This window comes from Struthio camelus, chromosome 3 (genome assembly GCF_040807025.1).
Source record: "Struthio camelus isolate bStrCam1 chromosome 3, bStrCam1.hap1, whole genome shotgun sequence".
Taxonomy (NCBI): Eukaryota; Metazoa; Chordata; class Aves; order Struthioniformes; family Struthionidae; genus Struthio; species Struthio camelus.
The window spans coordinates 108,646,447-108,667,644 of NC_090944.1; the positions used below are offsets into that span (position 1 = coordinate 108,646,447).

The 21,198-nt window shown below is 38.5% G+C and overlaps 3 protein-coding genes across 4 annotated transcripts in view; 1 reads left to right on the forward strand and 2 right to left on the reverse strand.

The window, feature by feature from the left end:
* Window positions 1-3,438, reverse strand: part of SOCS5 (suppressor of cytokine signaling 5) — a 101,963-nt gene extending 98,525 nt beyond the window's left edge. Inside the window, exon 1 of the mRNA XM_009676272.2 lies at window positions 3,311-3,438. The gene's annotated coding sequence lies outside the window, so the exon portion shown is untranslated. The remainder of the gene's footprint in view (window positions 1-3,310) is intronic.
* CRIPT (CXXC repeat containing interactor of PDZ3 domain) lies at window positions 1-7,406 on the reverse strand. Its single transcript, XM_068939614.1, has 5 exons — window positions 7,276-7,406; window positions 7,026-7,091; window positions 6,559-6,613; window positions 5,798-5,901; window positions 1-3,499 (listed from the first exon to the last, which is right to left on the reverse strand). The coding sequence occupies exons 1-5, from the start codon at window positions 7,289-7,291 to the stop codon at window positions 3,435-3,437; spliced, it is 306 nt and encodes a 101-aa protein (XP_068795715.1). The 5' UTR covers window positions 7,292-7,406; the 3' UTR covers window positions 1-3,434.
* Window positions 7,290-21,198, forward strand: part of PIGF (phosphatidylinositol glycan anchor biosynthesis class F) — a 21,338-nt gene continuing 7,429 nt past the window's right edge. Inside the window, exons 1-5 of one of the 2 annotated variants that reach the window (XM_068939610.1) lie at window positions 7,290-7,391; window positions 7,897-8,147; window positions 9,803-9,894; window positions 10,720-10,836; window positions 19,239-19,347. In XM_068939610.1, the coding sequence (XP_068795711.1) occupies window positions 7,920-8,147; window positions 9,803-9,894; window positions 10,720-10,836; window positions 19,239-19,347 (546 nt within the window). In that variant the 5' untranslated portion in view covers window positions 7,290-7,391; window positions 7,897-7,919. Of the gene's footprint in view, window positions 7,514-7,896; window positions 8,148-9,802; window positions 9,895-10,719; window positions 10,837-19,238; window positions 19,348-21,198 lie in introns of both variants that reach the window. The other variant, XM_068939609.1, reaches the window with a different exon arrangement.

A 21,198-nucleotide genomic window follows, 5' to 3' on the forward strand; every position in this document is an offset into this window, starting at 1 on the left:
TAGATAAAAGCTCTATTTATAAAATAATTATGAACATACCATTTAAATCTACATTGCTCTTAAATAAGTTGCAGAATGAGATAAAACTCCATTCAAAGTCAGGATTTACAGAGTGCAATAAACATTCAATTCATTCAATGGACTCAAGAATTACACAGTCATGCTTTGGAAATGAAGATATTGGCAAATGTTAGGAAGACAAGAAAGGATGTTTTATTCACAAAATGGCAAATCCAGTCTTACTGAACAGATCCACAAAGTGTGAAGAGTTCTCTAATATCACAGAATCTGCCATCCTGAAGTCACTGTTAGCAAATTCGACCAAAAACCTTAATTCATACAGGTGAAGGCTAAACTGGAAACATGCTGAACAGCTTCTAATCCCATCAAGGGAGGAGAAAAAATAAAATGTATTAAAAAAACCCAAGAATCAGCCCTCCAGAAAAACCTAGAAGTCCTACCAATACATTAGAGTAGATTATAAATTTTAAAAGAACACCTTATTTGAAATTTTTAGATTTCCATTTATAAGCTTACTTTTTGCTATCATTTTTTAAATGCTTCTTATTAGCATAAAACTGATTTGCTTAGCTGTCTAGCTATACACCCAGGTTAATTCTATCAAGTGATCAGAATGACTTGGTTTGCAACTGTCACTTCTAACAGTCTTCAGACATTTAATCTTATTCTACTTGCACAGTAATGGATATCAGTTACAAAGAAAATACCCTCAAATGGCAAAGGACAGGAAAAAAAGAAGTCAGGGAACGAGTACTTTCGAGTAAGGTTCTCTGATGAAACTCCTTTACACAAAACCAGCACACAGTAACCAAATCCAAACAACCCTGTCTTAGCTCAATACAAGCTGTTTTTTCCAGTAAAACAGAAGGGAGGATTTCCTCCAGAACATGCACTCCACACTAACCATAGTCTCATTTGTGCCTCAGTGACTGTTGCCACGGCCCGTGTACTATGGATCACTGTGCTCTGTAGCAACAATTCCCTATAATAACAACTCTTTGTTTTTCACAACCATCTGATGACATGTGTTTTTTTCAGGTGGTTGAACATTTTTAAAAATTGAACAGGCCTTATGGATTACAGCTCTTTATCTTTTCAAGGCGGCAATCAGGCATATGGACCTACACCAATGTATTCACATTTTGTTGCTGCGCCCAAGACAAGCAACACATTACCAAACAATTTTGGCTCCATTTTTTGCATCAGTTGCATGTAAAGCGCTCCTTTTCATGTCTACAGCTGCACTAACATAAAGGTGCATAACATCAAGAAACAGCTTCAAAAGGGACTTTTCTTGTACCAGCTACACCTTATTGAGCTCCATTTTGGGATTAAAAAAAAAGGGTGAGAGGGTACTGCAGAAGAGACTATAGCTGACAAATACTTGCTGCAAAACTTGAAGCCAGCATGAGACATTGTCTTCTGCTCTGTACAAAGGATGCTCCAAAATTTGAGACCATGGACTAGTATTAGAATTCCTTAAGCTGTTTGGAAACAAGTGGCCACCACTACATGGAAATTAAGTCTGTGGGCTGCAGTCACCACCAGCTAATCCACATACCTTGGGCATGTCAGCTGAGGCTGTTAAAAGGGCAGAGCTGTTTGAGGTAGTGGTCTCTACTTTTAAGGCTTTTTACTTCTGAGGAGGCAGCTGCTGGTTCCACATTCCCAGCTTTTCTCCCATTCCTGGATATAATCAGTTAGAGCGCCTGTCTTTCTACCTCTGTACATGTTCCACCTCAGATTTCGTAACTAGAAAAGGTTGTTTTCTATTGTACTTCAGGGCCACAGCAACCAGCTTACCAATGGTAACAGGTCAGACTTTCCAATGCTAGACTTACTTTACTATCCTTACTGACAGAAAAAAATGGCAACTGCTCACACAGGTGAGGCTATTAAGATCAAGGGCAGCAGCATTCCCCTTTTCTTTTGAGGGAGGCCCAGCTTGTTCCATCCTGACAAAGCTTTTTAGTAGACATAAACTGTTCAAAAGAATTACTATTTTAGCAATTGCAGAATGTCAGCAGAATTTGCATCAAATGCTTGAGAATGAATAGTTAAGGATGACAGGAAATGTCAAGCAACCCCTCTTTCAAGGGCTACTTACAGCACAGGGTGGCAGAAGCTAGGAGCAGAGAGAATAACTATATCCCCAGTACTCTCTATTTTCTGGCACTACTATATAGAAAGACTGTGTGGTCTCCATTATTTACGCAGTTGTCTCAATAATAGATATGAGAGCAAAAGGAAAACCTAAACCAGAGTACCTATTAATAGGGAAATTCCCATTGACAGTTCTTTTTGTTACGGTTGAAAGAAAGTTGCAAAAGCACAGGAGATTGCTGAGAGGCATAAACACTTAAGTAGATCTAAGTTAAAACCCCACACTGCAGTAGAGTAACATTCTTTTCCTTTAAACCGCTACAAAGAATTCCTATGCACAGTAAACATTTACTACTGTTCATAACAGAATTGGCTTTCTTATGTAGATATGAACCAAGGGACAAAAGAAATGCAGAGCCACACTCAGCACCACGTGTTAAAAGATGCCTATTTAAAGTCTTATCTCAAACTATTGCTGAAGAGAAGGGAGGTTGTTCCGATTTTAATTAAGCAATTATATCACAGAATTCAAGAACCAGTTTCAAACTGCGTATTTAAAAGGCTGACTAACTCAGAAAATGAAGAGACTGAGACCTAGCATTAGAAACTGCTGCTCATTTTATTGCCTTGCGCCACTAGATGCCGTATGTAAAACCTTCTTAGAGGTTGACAATAGCTAATCAGTCTCACTGCAAAAGGAAGAACCGGTAGAGTAATACACTAGATTTTCATAGTTAAACAATTTGCGATTCAGTCAACCCTACTGTATACAGAAACACATCTCAGAAGGACGAGTATATTAAAACTAGAAGAGCAGTACTTCAAAGTGCAGGACATAACTTGGGATGAGACTAATTTGGGATGAAAATAATTATAAATGCATATAAGCACAGAACTAGTTAAGATACTACTTCAGGAAGGCGATATAAACTTACAGATCAATAAAACAGTACTATCAGACAAGCAGAAGACTCATAATACAGCAACAAAAAGTAAAAGTATTAGCTCAGGGATCTGCGTTATGATGGTAGTATAGTTTCAGCCTATCCACTAAGATCTCTTCTCTCTCATTTTGAGCTTCATCAGTTGCTACAAACCATCACCTTTAAATAACAGTTAACATTAGCGCTAAAACAAAATTCAAATATCATACATGTTTCTTGGCAAACAATCAGGCTTTCTTTACCTCTCATCCCATTCCAAGAAAGATGAATTATCTTCTAGAAAGTAAAATTCACAAATGACTCTGGAGAAAAGCTGCTGCACAAAGATGCAGAAGTTAAAGTTCGTGAAAAGCCTGATCAACATAATTAGACAGAGGTTTGCTTGTAGTTCTTCGTATCCAAGACTTTCTTGCCACACATTGAGCAGATGCCTATAAGCATACAAAAGGTATTTAAAAGTCATTAGGGTTTTCTTCAAAAGCAGTTATGCTTTTGTAAAACTCTTTTTCAAAAAATAATTATCAATGAGACCTCATTTAAAAAAAAAAAAACTGTGTATTTTCTCACCAGATATTGCAAATTCAGAAGTAGCAATAGGTCTTCTAATACAAATCAGTATTTGCATCAAATGTCTAAGTATTTCTACTTAAAAAAATAAAGCTCCATTCTGAGAGCACATACAAGTGCCTGAAGCCTCCATATTTTACTGCAATACTCAAAGAAAGCCAAAAAAGGCTCCTATCTGGCAAAGACATACAAATGTCACGTTATTAAACTTTGCAAGTCTTGCAGTCAAACTGAGGCCCAAGAGGAACAGAAAGCAATGAGGCTAAGAAAATTTACTCATCCACATAAGCTGACTGCTAAATGAAAGACTAACAGGTGGGAAACTTTGGACAATTGAGAAAGTCAGGAATATAGTTTCATGGAATTAAGCTATTTATAGAGAAGCGGAAGAGAGGGGGAAAAAAAAAAAAAAATCAAACACCAAGAATACATGAGAACTGAAGCAGAGATGACCAGTGATGTCCTAGGGGACTATGACCTACGCCCAAAGAGCGGCAAGTAGAACAACTAGAGCAGGGAAAAGTACATCCATGGGTTCTTTTGTTTGTTTTTTTGTTGTGTTGATTTTTGTTATTGTTGTTTTTGTTGTTGTATGGGGTTTTAGGGTTTTTTTTTTTTGGTGATCTGAATATTTCCTGCTTTCTATCTAAAACAGAAAGGTACCAAATCTTTTGCCTGGTAGGGGCACATAACCTTTTACAAGACCATGCATCAGCAGGTGAAAAAACACTCTTGTTGCCTCACCCCGAGTCATGTGCTTTCATATATTGACATCATGATACTGGACACTCATCTAAGAGTCTATTAGGACAGACAACAGCAGGGAAAATACCACATGATTTACTCTAGAGTGCAAAATCCATCCCACAGGCTGTTCACCCCAGGTCTAAGTAGAGGCGTAGTTAACTTTGGAACATTGAATAGTCTCTAGCTTTCAGAGACGCGCAGCAACTGAAGCACTAATCCATACGACCACACCTGTTTCAAGAAACATGCCATATCCATTCTCTTTGATGGTCAGAGCTAGAACTTAAAGCAGCTGAAGCTCCGTCTTTTATGAAGAAATCCATTTCTACCTGGAAAGGTACACGAGCAGACAAAAAAGTCCTCAAGCTCACCCAAATCAACTATAAATTTAAGAAAGCATAAGGTTCCCTCATGTGGGATTCTGGCAGCCACCTGGTGAGCACCCAGAAAACAGAAAAAATAGCAGCTCTACGGCAGGCTGCTAAACCACTGACGCGCCGCCCAGTTGTGAAAGAATTAATGTCATTTCATAAACAACATTTAAACTCATACCGACTAGATGTGCCTCTACAGCTAACAATTGGTTTAGCCCATGTCTGTGCTGTGTGGATTTTCCAAAATTAGTAATATAACTGAGTTCATATGCTGCTGCTTTTTCCTCAGGCAATTACAAGCTTAGGCCTCCATTTTGCTTACCTACTCAAATTCACAAGACTGGTAAAAGTTGTATATCCTTAAGGCTCAACTTTTACCTCACAGTTGCTTGAAATTGTTCAACAGTTCATTGAGAAAACAAAAAACAATTTTCAACAACCCTAAAGGCTTGTTGTGAATACAGGAGACTGAAAACCTCAAGACAGAAGCAGAATTTCAGTGCAGCTGTTCATACATGATTTAGAAGTACAGAAAGATTTTGTATGTTATATACTACACTGGGCAATATCTTGCTTTCTAAACATAAAGGTTTTATTCTTACTTTTTGATTTTCAGTTGCAACTTAAGCCAAGCTTCTCTCACAATGCAAGAAGCCCGTTTGCCTTGAAAGGCACTTTATTAGCTCTTTTTACAACAGCATCTGTTTGTCTCTTTGCCTTTTATTTCCCAGGTTTTCTACTTTTGTAGAAAACAACCTGAGTCCATGTTGCAATATCTGACCACCCTCACAGTGAAAGTTTTTTCCTTATGTTTCATTTAAATCTCCTCCATTCTCACTTCTGTCCACTGTCTCTTATTCTATCACTGTGCACCTCAGAGAAAAGCTACCTTCAACTTCTCTACACCCTCCCATTAGTAGCTGGAGATAGCAATTAGATCTCCCCTTAGCCTTCTCATTGTAAGGCCAAACAAACCCTGAGTTGCGTTTGCTCACTACTTTCAAACCAAACTGGGCTAACTCAGTATCCAGTGAATCTCACCTTTTTTATAGGCACATCCTTGACAGTAGTGAGACCCTGGCTGATGGACAGAACTCTTACAAATCCGACATATTGCAAATTTGTTCTTTCCATAAGGATCAAACCTGAGGAAAGAGAGAAAGGAAATATACTGTATTTATACACCACGAAGTAAAGTAGTTCCGCTACCTCATCCTAAAAAGTCTAAGCCAGAGACCACAAACAGAAACTATGATTTAGAAAAGGGACATACAAAGATTGTTTCAAACAGGTTGCACTCAAAGTCTACAGAAAGACCCCTCGCTACCTTACAAAGAGAGGTTTCCTGCATTATGAAAACACAACGTGCCTTTTCATTAAGATGCTAGACTATTTTGAACTAAATGTCTTCCAGCAATGGCTTGCCCTCTCTACAGAGGATAAAATAAACCTTGCAGAAGGTAATAAAAGGGCCTGCAAATATTAAATACGCTGAAGAGACCGTACAGGTGGTCTTAGCAAGAGAGTACGTCTTTCCAGCTTCTCTTCTAATACGAATATCAAACTTAACACTCAGTTTTAGTGAGCACTGAAATATATTTTTGATTCAGCAGAAAGCACCCATGAAATATGTACAAACATACTGTTACCAACTAATAGCATGCCGCAACCCCCATTAAGAATTTTAAAAACAAAGTCCATTTTGGACATGGTTTGAGAAGCTGCCCAGTTGTGCAGGAAACAGGTCCTGGTTACAGGAAAATGACCTTTTTAGACAATCAAAATCAGGATTAAATACTAACCTTGCCTTCTTTGAAGTCAAAGCCTTGTTTTCATTCAGTTTTCGGCCCCCACTTTCTACAGAAAGAAAAATAAAGATGGTAGATTTCCCAGTTTCGATCAGGTTTGGGAAAAAGCTTAGCTTAGAAGTTTTACACTTCTGTAAATGAAATCAGAAAGAAAAGCACAGCGTATAACACAGGACTAAAGCACAGGACGACAGAACCCCTTACATTATCTTCTGCTTGGGTATCGTCACTCCACATGGGTCGGGGGAGAACCCAGACAGATCCAGCCCTGAAAAGTTCAGGGCAAGTAAACGCCCAGAGGATGGAATTAGCACGCTAAGGAAACTACAACAGTTAAAAACAAACCCAACAGAACAGCTATTACAATCCTCAGCCTTAGAATTGAACGACGATACAGGTGCCCAAGGGGCTTTAAGACATCTGAACGAGAAGCGTTAAAGCCCCCCGGAAAGCAGAAGTACCTGTGGTGTTCCTTGCGCCATCCTTCCACGTATCAGGAGTAATTACCGTGCCCAGTTTTTTCTCGCCTACGTGAGGAAACACGCGCGCGGAGGGAAAAAGCTCAAGTTGGTTTGCGTTAACGCCGGCAACCAGCCCCGCCTGCCGGCGGCCCAGCCACCGCCCCGCGACCCACCGACCGACCGAGTGACCCCCCCCGGCCCCGGCCCCGGCCCCGGCCCCGGCCCCGGCCCCGGCCCCGGCCCCGCTCACACTTCTCGCACACCATGGCGGACCCCGACCACAACAAACGGCCGCTTCCGGCCCCGCCCCCCGGACGTGACGCGCCCGCCGGGTCTTCCGTTGCGCCGCGGCGGGGCGACGCGCCGGTAAGAGCGGGCGCGGCTCGCGCTCCTCGGCTCCCTAGGGCCGCCCCAACGGGCTCCCATGTCTTCTCTCCTTCCCCTCCCCCCCCCCGACCGTTGGGCTCGCGGCTGCCGAGCGCGGCGGGGTGAGGCGGCCCAGGCCCGGCCCGGTCCGGCGCGGGGCGGCGGGGCGGCCCGCGGGGGAGAGCTGGGGGCGGCTGCTGCTGCGGGAGCCGTGGCCTGAGACGTGCCGCTTCGGGCCGCGCAGGAGGGGTGCCCGGGGCGGGCGAGCCCGCAGCCCGCCCAGCTTTTGAATGTGGGCAGCCTGTTGAAGGACAGCATTGCTGCGTGTTCCCCCCCCCCCTTTTTTTTTTTAAATGAACGAATGAAACTTCTGCCACAAAGTAATCCTCTTCGGCCCCAAACTAAGTTCAGAGTTTTGCCTTGTGTGTTTCAGCTAGGGAAAAATACTGCTGGCTAGTGCTTCTGGCTGTCTTTCAGTAACTAAGCACAGCTTGCTTTCTTGCAGGTGACTGGTTAACAGAGAACACAATGAAAGAAGCAGAAATAAAGAGGCTCCTAGCTGCCAACCTGCTCTGTGTTTTTTCAGTTATTCTAACAACAACCGTCCCAGCCTTCTTCCTGGACAACTTCTCGGTTTTGGGAACGCACCTCACCTGGCTGTGCGTTTGTTCTGTTTCCATTAGTGCCCTTAATATAATCTTATATTTAATCCTTAAACCAAATCTGTCTCCTAAGAGAAGTTCATTTGCTCACAAGGTAAGATTTTTATTCTTAAATTGCTACCAGGCAGTACTGATGGGAGGTTGAATTCTTTTACTGAAATAGTCAAGCGTGAAAGAGAAAGCAAGTTACAATTTTAGGTGGTGAAATCTTGTTTTCCATGAATGAGCTGAGAAGTAAGTTTTCTGATATTTTCACAGTGTTAAATTTTCTCTACCTGTAAATAGTCTGTTCAGGTGAGTGATTCCTTGCCTTTTCGTGTCAGTATACTGTGGCTTGTATACTGTGGCGTCCTTGATCCTCCAAGAGCTTACCTGCTGGCAAAAATCAGGGCGAATCCCTGAATGGGTACAGAACTCATTTCATAATCTGGGCCTGAATCCCAGTGTTATGAAAAGACACTTTTCTTCTGAGTAGTTAGAAGTTACTAATAATTCTAAAGGAAGAAAAACTTTTCTTAAACTTTTGACTGATGAAAAAGAAAACAAAGAGCTCATTAAATTTTAAACTAAGTTGGTAGATTTTAGAAGATGAGGTGGAAAAGCACTGAAGTGACTACCTTTCCTTGAACGAATACATCTGCACACAGAAGAATTTAAATCTGTGATAAATTTTTATAGTTAACATTTGTAACAGAAGCATTAAAGATATGAATTCCAAGAAAATACCTCTGAACAGAGCAAATTTGGAGCGGCACCCAACTTCCCTGGGAGTGGTGGAATAGAAAGGCATTCACAAGTCAGCTGGATAGTCTTGTCCTCCCAACTTGCTGAGTCAGACAAAATTTAATGCTCTTAAACGGTCGTTCTTAAATAGTTGTGCAAGCTAAACATCCTTGAAAGCAGTAACTTTTCCTATGAAACTTCTATCTACTTTTACTGACAGAGCAGGGCATGAAATCCACTAAATCATGGAAAACAAGCATTTTAACCATATATAATTTAAAAAACAAAGCAGGCTTCAAGTTTTAGGTGAGGTTTCATCCCAACTAGCACAGGAATATCTCTCCCTTCCCTCCCTCCCCCCCCCCCCCAAAAAAAAAAAAAAGTGTTCAGGTGAAACTGTGACACTTTATCAAGTGGCTCTATTTTGATATAATAGTGGGTACCCAGAAACTGTTGCTTTGATTCATAGAAAACTATATGCGTTTTGTAGGTTTAGAAGGTCATGGATGTTTCTCAAATGGATTTAGATTTTAAGATGGCAGTTTCAAAATGCAATACGTTTTATGTCATGTAGTTTTAAATACTATATTTCATTCTGAATATCATGTATGTATATTGCATCTTCCTAAATATTTTTGCACGTTCTGCGAAAGATGCTTTTTAACAAATGGGTATAATGCTGAAATGTAACACGTAAACATAAAAACATGCCCTAGAACTTTTTCCATTTATCTTGTTATTTCCAGTTATTTTTTGTATGTTTGTATAATAGTATGATATATGAAAAGATTTTTAGATTGGAGTGTGTTCATGTTATGTTTTTTAATTAATGATTTGAAGTATTAAACATAGGGAAAGCGGTCTGGAAATACAGGAGCGTATAATCATACTGTGCTATAGTTGAAATTAAATATCTAAGGAAGTGGGTACAGTGAGATGCTACTGATAAGATATTGACTATATACATTGCTCATTGTTCTCTTTTCTTTTGAAACATTATTCTGATATGTTATTGCTCTTTTTTAGATATCCAGATTTCTAAAATGCTGTATGTACTTTTTCATGTCTTGCATACTATTTCATGCGATTATTGTTCTTTATGGAGCACCTCTCATAGAGTAAGTCGGAAGAACCTTTTTTCCTCTAAACTCTTTAAGTGGCAGTTCTTCTTGCAGATATTGGTATAAGTACTTGAGTATTTCCTGGTACATTGGGAGTTAAAGGATAACCTCCTGGCTGGGCGAAGAGTGGCTATTTTTCGTAGAAGCTAGCCCTTAAAATTTCTATATATTTGGAGATGTACAAATATAGACATATTTTATACTTGTATGTCATATATATGGTTGCAAACATTTTCCATGTTTCATTTAGTCATTTTTCCATTAAGTTTCTGAAACGTGCATCTCCTATAGCTTTCATCCTTTTCATATTAGTATTTTAATTGTTAAGGGTGGTTTGGAAAAAAAAAAAAAAACAAAAAAAAACCCAAAAGGCTGCCTCACATCTCTCCTAACTGATTTTTGAGAGGCGCTAAATTACTGAATAGCGGTGACATCATGTGGCTTGGTTTCATGGTTGCTTCCACTAAGTCAAACTAGAAAGATAAATGGAATGATAAAGTAAATATCCAAGTGTACTTCAGTTAGAAAGTAGTAACCTTCTGTGTAAGATATCGCTGTATTTGTTAAAATGTTACAGGTATCGGACATTTAAAATAAGCTGCTACATTTCAGATTTTGTTGAGGTAACGAATGGATGTTAGAATTCTTTCCATCTTTCTTTTCTCTTCTACAGAGTAAGAAGAAAAACTTTTTTTTTCTTTACATGAATTTAAGAAAAATGCATGCTTTCTAGATGATTTTGAGTTTTTTTCCTAGTTCTTGGAACTCTTAGAAAATCACCAATTGTGCCTCAGTTAATTTTATTGTGTTCCTTCTTTGTAGGTCAGTGACTGAGACATTTTTGTTTGCAGTTCTGCTATCTACTTTTACTACTTTACAATGCTTGTGTGTGCTGGGACCAAACATTCAAGCATGGATACGGGTATTTAGTAAAAATGGGTAAGTTCTACTTTAAATTTTCTCCATTTTTTTCCCATAATAGAAATAGAGTTGTCATAAACAATATATCATGGAGTTTCTTGTAAAGCAAATAAAACATCCTGAATTATGGGTCATTTTCACTTTCATAATTAAGGGCTTGTGAAAGTTTTTCTGGCAAAGAAAACTATTATCTATTTTGAAGGTGTAACTGATTTAAAAAACTGGCTTTTTATTTCTGGTGGCCAGAGTTTAAATCTTTCTTTATTTGCATTTGAAAGACAAAAACCTTCAAATGCGCTATTTGACTGTTGTCAAACCGTTGTGCATGCTAGTATGATAACTGTCAAATACAGAAGAGATCTGTGAGTAAACGCTGAAGGGAGCATGACTGCACATGATCTGAGAGTATCCTCATAAGCGCAGCTTTTAAAGTAGAAATAGCAAGACAAAACAAACATTATTCTGGTGTTATCTTTAACCTGAATATAATTGTAAAAATAATATGTAATTTTCTGCGGTCTTAAGCATGTAATCCTTATCCATACTCTTTTTCAAATTTCTGAAAAAGCTGTTTTCGGTGTCAATTTTCTAGCATTTTTTTTTTTAAGAGTATGTTTAAAGTAAAATGAGCCTTTTTTAGTTGGTGAAAGCCATAATATAGGCACATATCAAGGATAATGCATTTTTCAGAAGTATTCTATCTAATGGGTGAAAAAAGGCAGCAGAGATAACAGGACTGTTGAAACACTGGGACTCTGAAACATAAAAAAAGCCCCGCGTTTGCTTGAGGTTCTAATAATATGATGTTAGTATTAGTGTCGTTGTAATGTGTCCCAAGAGTGAAATCTAATCTCAATGAAAGTAAAAAGTTGTAAAATCCTGCTGACCTAAGGAGTTACTTCGGATTTCAACTTGTATAAAGAAGGCCAAAAATAGTCTTTTTATAATAGCTTAATGTGTTGGCCTTGGTAGTATATCAGTTTTCAGCTTACGGAAAAATGTGTTGAGTGCTCGCTCAAGTCAGTTATGCTAGTTTTTTATTTTCAGTTTAAGGAGTGAATAGAGTAACAGAAGTGACACCTTGTAAGAATTTAATTACGACATTGAGTCTTTTAGCCAAAAGAAATTCTTATTGATTCACTTAGTCCTGTCTGGAATTTTGCATCTGGAAATAAGTAACAAATGTTTGACAGCAGTGTCCCTTTGTGCCCAGTTAGATTTTGAATACATGTCAATTTATTTCTTTCCTAGTCTGAATCTTAGTGTTACTTCAATGTAATTATGGCATAGAAAGTAGAAGTTGTCTTGTTTTGACATTTTTGCTGTGACAGCTTGCACGTATTTCCTAGAGAGCTATGTAGTGTTATCCAAATAAAATGCTTATTTAGTATAATGGTGTTTACTTAGACTAGTGTCTGCATGAAAATAGACTAGAAATAAATGCTGTAGGTTTTTTTATGCGTTGTAGCAAACAGCTCTTTTAAAAAATAATTTTATAGTTTTTCATTTGACAGTATGAATGAGGTAGAGGATCTTGCCCTTAGACTTGAACTGAGGGTAGGCATGACTTACTCACAGGTTGTATCCTCTCCCTGAATCATGTAGAATGAGGTGAGACTGGTTAATGGAGGAAATGGGCAGTTGGGTAAGATCAATGAGCCTGTTTGCCTTGAAAGAAGAGTTCAGTAAATTGAATTGCACTGGGACTGCAAGTTGGAAAGTCTAATTGAGAGTATAGCTTAGAACAACAGAGGAACTTATTTAAAAAGAAAAAAAAAAAGAACAAGTTCAGATATAAGTAACCATTGGAGTTTATTTTTGTTATGCTTATCTGTCTCTTCAGTCTTTATAAGATCAAGGTGTGTTTTTGTCCTTACAGAAAGAGAAATCTGGAAAGAGAACAGTTTACTTTAATGTATCTGATGTAAACAAGTGAAAGATGTTAATATTACCCAGCTATTGCTTTGTACAGTTTTAAAAACTGTCTGCTCTTTTTAAGGTGGTCTAGGATGAAAATATTGATGTGCATAGTATCTTCTCAGAAGACTACTCCAAGTTACAGTCAAGTAACTTGTTATATATAATCCATTGGATCATAATAGCAAAGCTACAGCTGAGTCAGCTTTGCATAAATATTTTGGGGATGGTCCCACAAAGCGCTTATTCTTTGAGCATGATTAGCTGCCCCTGTTTTCACTTGTAGCTTTTGAAAGCAGTCACCACTGGTAAAATCACTTCTAGTAACCTTACTACAAGATCAGTCTTTGAGGCCCCCTGGCTCTAAAAGGGAAATTAGTGTCCTGATAACATGTAATCTGTGACATTGCAGGGTTTTTTTTTCCTGCGTTATAAAAATTTGATGACATTGGGTTTTTTTGTTTATTTTGGAATACATGAAGCAGTGGCATGAAACACAATTGTAGCTCAGGCAGGAAATTGCATGTTTCATGTTTTCAAATTGAGTACACTCTTGAATTCGAAATGTTGATTTGATGGACCAAATAGATTTTTTTTAAAGTGCTTTTGTTTCAAGGAATTCAAACAATTAGTTCTTACCTTAGTACTTATAGTCTATGCTGTGAGAAAAGTAAGTGCCTGCATTCTCTCTCGTTAAAAACTTCAGTCCAATTTTAAGTAAGTTGTAAACAGGGCTTCCCCTCCCCGCTGTCCTTCTCGCTAATTCTACATTTGGGAATACGTGGGTCTATGCCAGCTGTCTCTGGACTCAGTGCGTTCTGACATCTGGTGTTGTGACCAGTGTCATGACACTGATCACATACCATCATGCGCTGCTGCAAGCAGATAGCGGGAAATAAAAGCTACAGAAATGGTTGTCAGCACTAACGGGAGTAGCAGACTGGTCTTCGAATGGCTTTTCTTGTTGCTAAAATAGCATTCTGCATAAAAGTCTTTGGAAATCAGCTTGCAATTGCTGACTTTTGCCGCATCTTTTGCAGACTGTTTATTTCAAGCCACTAGTCTGAATAATTGTTTTGAAATTTCTGGTAGGATAGCCATTATAAGATGTCACCAACAAGCTGTCAGAACTGAGTAGGAAATAGATTGTATTTGGAGCTTGTCAAAAAAAATAGCGTAACGCCGTAATTCTAGGGCTCCGACTGGGTTTTAATATCTCCTATTTCATTGCATACCCTTACAGACTTGGAAATGTCCTTTGCAATGGTGGACATCATCGAAGTGGTGTGCTGCTTTGTGTTTTAGTCCTGTCACAGTGCAGAATTTTGGACCTTGTCTGTGCAGCAGCTGTCTTAGTAAACTCCATATGTTAACTAACCTCTATTGCAAGCATTATTTAAAACAGCACTTAAGGTATTGTATTATTTAACAGATTCAAATAACTATTTTAGGCTGTAAAAGGCCTTTGTGTTACCTGTGCTCATTAATCATCTTAAACTTCACTAGTTTTGCTTGCAGAATGGCTTTAGAAAACATTCATATTAAAAAAAAAAAAAAACCTATAGAACTCCAGCTTTATAAATGCTGCTGCTGTTAGCCTCATGCAACTGAGAGATTTTTGTAATAGGTTAATGAATACCTGCAAATATTCTGATAGGTGAGCTTTCAGGCAGAGAAGAGAATAAGCAAAATATTGTTGCCATTCACTTGCATAGAAACGTGGGATAATTTTGGAGGTCAATTAAGGTTTATTTCAGTAGCCAGTGTTGATGCTGCAGAGTACATGAATTAGCAGCTCAAACTGTTGCCCAACTACGTATGACTTTCCTTATTTGCTTGGGCACTGTGCCTTGCTAATTCTGTCATTTTGCTTTTGGACCCAATCTGATATCTCCATATGGTGCAGCAGTATGTGTGTAGACTTACCAGATAAGATGTCTTGTTGGGGAGTAAGCGTACCTTAGTCCTCAGTATATTCTCCTGGCTCTTGCATTACTTCAAAGCTATGATGAATGGTTTCTTCCCCCTGTTGGCTAGCAGCTCTCTGCTCAATTACTCGGAAAAATAATTTCTGATAATTTTCAATGTAGACTGCTAGTCAATGTAGACTCCTAAATGATTTTCTAATTAAGACCTTCTCTTAAAAATTCAGAGTCAGTAGAATCATGCATTGAATTCTAGTGTTATAAATTAAAGGAATGGTGTTAATGTTGGGAAAACAGTTCCTCTTTCCATCAAAAAATGTCAACATTGCATTGTGTTACAATCTGTATGGCCTTTGTCTTGCATGCAAACAACAGAAAAAGTTTCTGTCTTGTGAGCAGTCGATATCAATATGCAGCAGTGGGTTACATATACTCTTAAGTAAAGTCAGAAATTTTGAACTCTTTAAACAAGATTTAGGGTTAAAGCTTTCCTGTCATGCAACCTAAGCAGCACATATTAAGGTCAGAGTTTACTCTCCGTCTAGTAGTCCAGTCCTAAAAATGTCCATCTTTTTTCGTCTATTGGCTAAAGCTAGATTTGTTCATCTAAGAGGTGGCAAACTTGGATCCAGATCTCTCATCTTCCTGATTTGGAGCAGGGGCCCTCCTGTCTCTTAGGACAGTGCCTTACTGTTTTCTGAGCACTTGCTATTCTTTCTTGCATCGTGATCGGTACAAAGTTCTCGGATGTTCATGGCCTCAGGAAAGCAAAAGAATCAGCTGGGAGACTGATGGTGCAGAATAAGTGCTTCAGGCACTATTAAACAGAAACTTGCTTGTTAAAACTTTTGAAGTCGCTCCTGGTAGAAGGCTATGAGCTGAGAACTGGAGTCATTATTACCTGTGATGATCCAATCTGTGCCATGACTGACCATGCAAAAAGAGCTTTTCAGTATACAATAAATTCATCCTTCAGCGAGTGTAGCTGTACTTGAAATCTGAACTTGGAGGCAATTGTGAGCCTTCTGTGAAAGGTAAAGTTTCTAAAGAGCCACAATGTGCAGATTACATTTACTTTGCAATGTTTCTTTTCAGTTCATTGAAAATTGCTTTGGAATATTCACGTAGTGAACTTTTATTTCAAACTTCAAATTGTCATAGTCATCAAGTTACTAGTAACATATCTCTACCCTAGAATACTTTGCAACTGTGCTTGTACTTTTATACAATCTCATACTGTCCTCTCATGTTTGTTTGTTTGTTTGTTTTGCCTGCAATGCACACAAAATCTTTGTGATATTTTAACTTGCTCAGCCAAACGGTATCTAAGTTCAGTAGGAGTATTTCCAGATTTATATTAGTTTTTACAGTAAACACCTCAAGGGAAAAATCTCACGAATGTGTGATATAGAAAGATTGTGACTATAGCTAAAATACACAGTTTATATTTTGCATATTGGTCATGTATCTTTATATCAGTTATATAAGGAAGATATCTAGCGCTTCAGTGCTGAGATCATAGGGCCATGTCATAGTTCGTTAATGTTTGTGTGTTGCTGAATGGTTTGTGTATTTTATTATGAAGTATTTCTATACGGGGAATTGCACTGCCATGTATGAACTGATTAGAACCAGTAACAGGAGATCAAAGCTCTCAAGGATGCCTTGAGCAAGAAAATACTTCACTCCCAAATACATCTCAAAATTGTAATCTGTTGTGGCAGCAGTGTTTTGTCAAGTATCCAGACTTCTGTTGTTAACCACCATGATCTTGAACGACTTGCCATATGTGACCCATGAATAATTCCATTTTTACAAGTCTGTGAAATAACGATGCAAACGCCTCTGTCTTTGGGCCAAGAGAATGCAACTTTTTACTTGTTGTTTTTGGTGTTGTTGGGTTTTTTGGTTTTTTGTTTTTACATACCTGTCTTCTCAACAGGGCAGAAAAGAAATCTGGTATCTTGAGGTAGGAGGGATCCAGCTAGTAGGAAGCAAACAAAGAATTCTAATCGAATGCACTGTGAACAAGTCCCATGCCAGCTTTATAGAGTGTCTGCCACTTTTGTAAGACTCTTTCAAGGCATTGTTCTGAACACATGCATATTTTTTGTTTGTTGAAATTAGTCAGTTGTAATTGTTTTGAAGTCCTGCTGTGATTCCTTAAGAAAGTTATGCTGCGGATAAAAACTGCACAGTTGTTTAAAAGGCATGTAAACAGTAAAGATTCTTTAATGTTTCTTTTAAGATGCTCAATGAAAGCTGTGCAAAACTATTTTCTCTGTTCTCCCCCTGGATTTGTGCTGCAATTGCCTGCTCTCTTCTGAATAAATCCTGAATGCAGTTCAAGAATAACAGATGCCATTGCAATATACTTTGCTTTTTGTCTCCTTCATCTTCTCCCTTATATTTTGTGAAATTCAGACTGTATAATCCTTCTGTCTTAGAATCTGACCCCAGGTGTTGTGTTCTCCATGGGATGGTTTTGTATTTCTAGGCAGCATCCTTGCACTGTGGTGCGTTGCTGGAACTTGCAGATACTTCCACCTCCCTTTTCATGCTGCCTGTAGAGGTCTGTTTGTTAGGTCAGGTGCATCATCTGCGACTGCTGTGCCTTGTCCCCTTAGGCTGGACAGAACGTCCTATGTATCAGTGTGTCCTAGAGAGAGCACCTGAAGTCTGCCAAACCTTTCCAGCTATGAAAAGTGGCATGTAGCCAGTCTGGAAAAATTCTCATACTTTGGCTTCAAGGGAAAAAGGAAAGGTATATTCTGTCCTTATATACTCTTCATGAGCGTGCAGGTCCCATAAGAGAATTTGCTTAGTTTTGCGTTAAATCCAGGAAAAAGTATCCTATTCGTTCTATCCGTTACGCCTGCTAGATGAGGTAAGCATTCCATTCTGTCTCTCAGCTTGCTCCACTGGAGAAGTGGGGATCAAGATCTTCTAATCCTTGACTGTAGAATAGGTATAAATTGGGAAAGCATGTTGTCTGCACCCTGCTGTCAGCCATGACTAACAAAAACATTTAAGATCTATGCCATATGCAAAGTGATGTTTAAAGCTGCAAAGGAGATTTAAAATACTGCGAATTTTTCTAGACAGAGCCAAAGCATCTTCTGCATCTGCCTTAGCAGTGAGGCATCAAGTAGGGCTCCAAGACGTTGCTATGCTATCTTTTTTGGAAATTGTTTGCATTGTATAATCATCTTTTTAATTTGTATACCAAACTATTATTCCTAATATGGTTATTGCTTGGAACTTCTGGCAGCAAGAACCTCTTGCATCATCTGGTTCATCCTTTGGAACTTTGTAATGTGCTCAAGGCTACTTCAGCGCTGATGGCTTTTTTGGCAGCCACCGTGGGTTACCTTAGCATTCTTTGTATCTAATGCGCAAGCTTGATTCAGTACATTATGGAACTAACTTTGAATGATACAGTAACTAGTGAGGGAACAAAACAACTGTCACATGTTCAATGAGTAGCATCATTCAAAAAATTTTTTCTTTTGGAGAAAAGGTTAATTACAAAACGTATTCCCCTTCGTGTTACACTAGAGCAGTGGTGTTTTTTAACGTAGATCATTTCACAGAACATATTACAGAGTGGTCAGATGAGTTGTTAGAATGGGCAAGGCAAAAACCTCAGGCAGTGGGAATGTAGAATAAAGAAACTGAGGCTAGAGCAGGTTGGTTGTCAATTAGGATCAGCAAAAGTCAGGGCAGTTCATGGTGCTAAGTACAGTTTAGGGTTCAGTGTAAACAGTGTAAGTAGTTTGCCATCACACCATGGAGTTCAGACCTCCAGGTTCTGATTTGAGTTTGGCTCAGCACAGAAGAAACACTTTCAGGGCATTTCAGCACCAAACTGAATCCTAACTGGAACATAATTGGCATCTGTTATCATTTGCCTGGCTTGTAAAAATGTTCTTCAGTCTGATTGCAAAAACTAACATGTAGAGATGTTACCACATAAAAAAGGCAAGCTTATTTTGGCAAAAATAAAATCTGTTTCAGAAAATGTACTTGATGCCTTAAGGTAGAGAGATCAGTGAGGACCTGTAAGTAATTAGAGTGTTTGCCTTTGTCTTGAATTTGTGCTTAATATTTGCAACATTGTGAGCAGAGCTGTTATAGTAGCAGTTTTAACGTTAACAACTGTGATGTGCAATCTTTTAAGCTAGGTTTGCCTGCTGAAAACCTAGATTTAATGTCTAATATCTTAACACCTTATTTGTCAGGGACTAAGAGTGCTGCAGGGATGGTATGCTATTTCTCTGTGTTTATAGTTTTAAGATGACACAAGTGGAAAGTGACTCATTCTTTTTTTCCCAAAGCCTATTTTGAACACAGTGAGGAAAATATGTACATGGGGATTGCTGGTGTTTTGAATTGAAAAGTGAGAACTATTTGTCCTTTTCTGTATCTGTTAAGGAGAAACCTGCATCTTATTTATCAGATATGTTGATTTTTATTTCTGACTGTAGTCTCAAAAATCTTAGTAGAAAAAATAGATTGAACATTCGCATATGGTGATTTTTGCTGCTGTTGAAATACTGTAACACATTATTCTTACAGAGCTACGTCCATCTGGGATAACAGTCTACAGATTACTACGGTGTGTAGTATACTAGGAGCGTGGTTTGGAGCATTTCCTATTCCTCTTGATTGGGATCGGCCTTGGCAGGTTAGTATCTACACCTTTATTATAAATATACAAGACCTTTATTATAAATATACACATATTTATCTTCTGGATAGGCAGGCTATACAAAAATTGCTCTGAAACTGTAAAGGTATTTTGGACTTACTGATAAACTGCTTCTACAGGATTGTGCCAAACCACGTTTAAAATGTCATTGTAAGCATCTATTTTCATGTATACAGGATGAAAAATGCAGATTTTTTTTTAATAGGCTTTTCAATACAGATTTGTGAGTGGGTCTGTTGCTCGTAACTTTTATCATGATATCATAGAGCTATCATTCAAAGATTTTTGATAGGAAGAAGCTATACAAGTAGAAGGAGAAATGTGAAATGATGAAGATGGCTGTGAGTGTGTCTACCTTAAATCTTGCATTTTTTTTTGCTTATGGCTAGGGAAGAAAAGATGGTTTCCTTGTGTTGTTAGTTCCCCGTTATCTACCATGAAGGCACTAAACAGAATGCTTTTGAAATGGATTCTGAATGATTTGTGGAAATGGTGTGGCTAAAGCCCTGTACTAAAATCTTGCCCTCTATTTTGAAAGGAAGTGCTAGCAAGGATCAGCTTCATAGTTGCACAGTAAAAAATGTGAAGCTGGCATTGCAGATTCTATTTTTATAAGTTCAAATGTCCATGCTATTCTCTTATTTTTATTGGCATGGAAAAATCCCATTGAATGTAACCAAGGTTTGTAATTGCCATAAAATGATGACATTAGCATTTTTTCCCCAAAATATAAAAATCAATAAGCTCTCAACAAAATACACTAATAGATTAAGACAGATACTGTAAGTACAGTTCACTTCTGGTTTTACTTGTCCATTCCATCCCTCACAAGTAGAAGACACAAGTTTGGTAATGGCCTGGCAGCTTTTTTTGCTTGAAAACAGCTCAAAGTCAACACAAGCCAAACATGGCTGACTAAAGTTGGGCTCTGGAATCTATATTTAAACACCTAAAAAGAGATTATCTGATCACCAAAGCATTTGCAGAAACCTCAAATACCTTAACTTGTCACTGGTTGTTTCTGGGCATGAATGCTCTCCAGGGAATTCAGACAGCAACAAAAACTGTATGTCTGTGTTTCCCTGCTCCGTTGCCATCTCCACCCTCCCTTTCTGACATATTCCTGATACCAAAGTCTGCTAGTGAAGTACTTTCTTACTGTCAATTTCTGTGTTAAAGCAATTTTTCTGTGTCTAGGTCCAGAGCTTTTGTTGCTATGTTCTCTCCGTTAACATTGGCCTTGTTTCTCCCGTCCACGTTTTACCTTAGAGGGTGTTTAAAGTAGTGGGGTGGGGAAAGAAATTCCTCTTTCCAGTTTGGGTCTGAACTATTTGATCACTTCTTTAATTGTCATCTGAGCTGCTCAAGAGGGGCCATAGAGAAGCTTGCTTATCTGTCTTGCAGGCTGCCACTTCAACAGTCTTTGAAAACTGCAGTTTTAAGAGCTCTTTTTTAAGATCAGCTGTATGAGGGGTAAATGGAAGAAACTCTTTTAAAAATGGAAAGCAGCTTTTAAACTGCTGCACCTGTTGTCTGAATGAGCATACTGATACAAATGACAGCTCTTCTGATACTGCTTTGTGGGAAATGGAGAAAGGAAAAAAGAAGCAGTTGAGGCCAGCGTTATATTCATTTTTTGCCAGTCCTTAGCTGTCTAAATTAATGCTAAAATATTTTCCCACGCTCTCACAAAAGAACTGAAAAATGACAAGGCAGTCATCCCTTTATATCATGGATGAAATATGTTAATAGAAGTTCAGACATTTATAGTACCATTACTTGTGTCCAGCTGATCAGAACATTAGATTTCAGTTTGTCTGGTATATC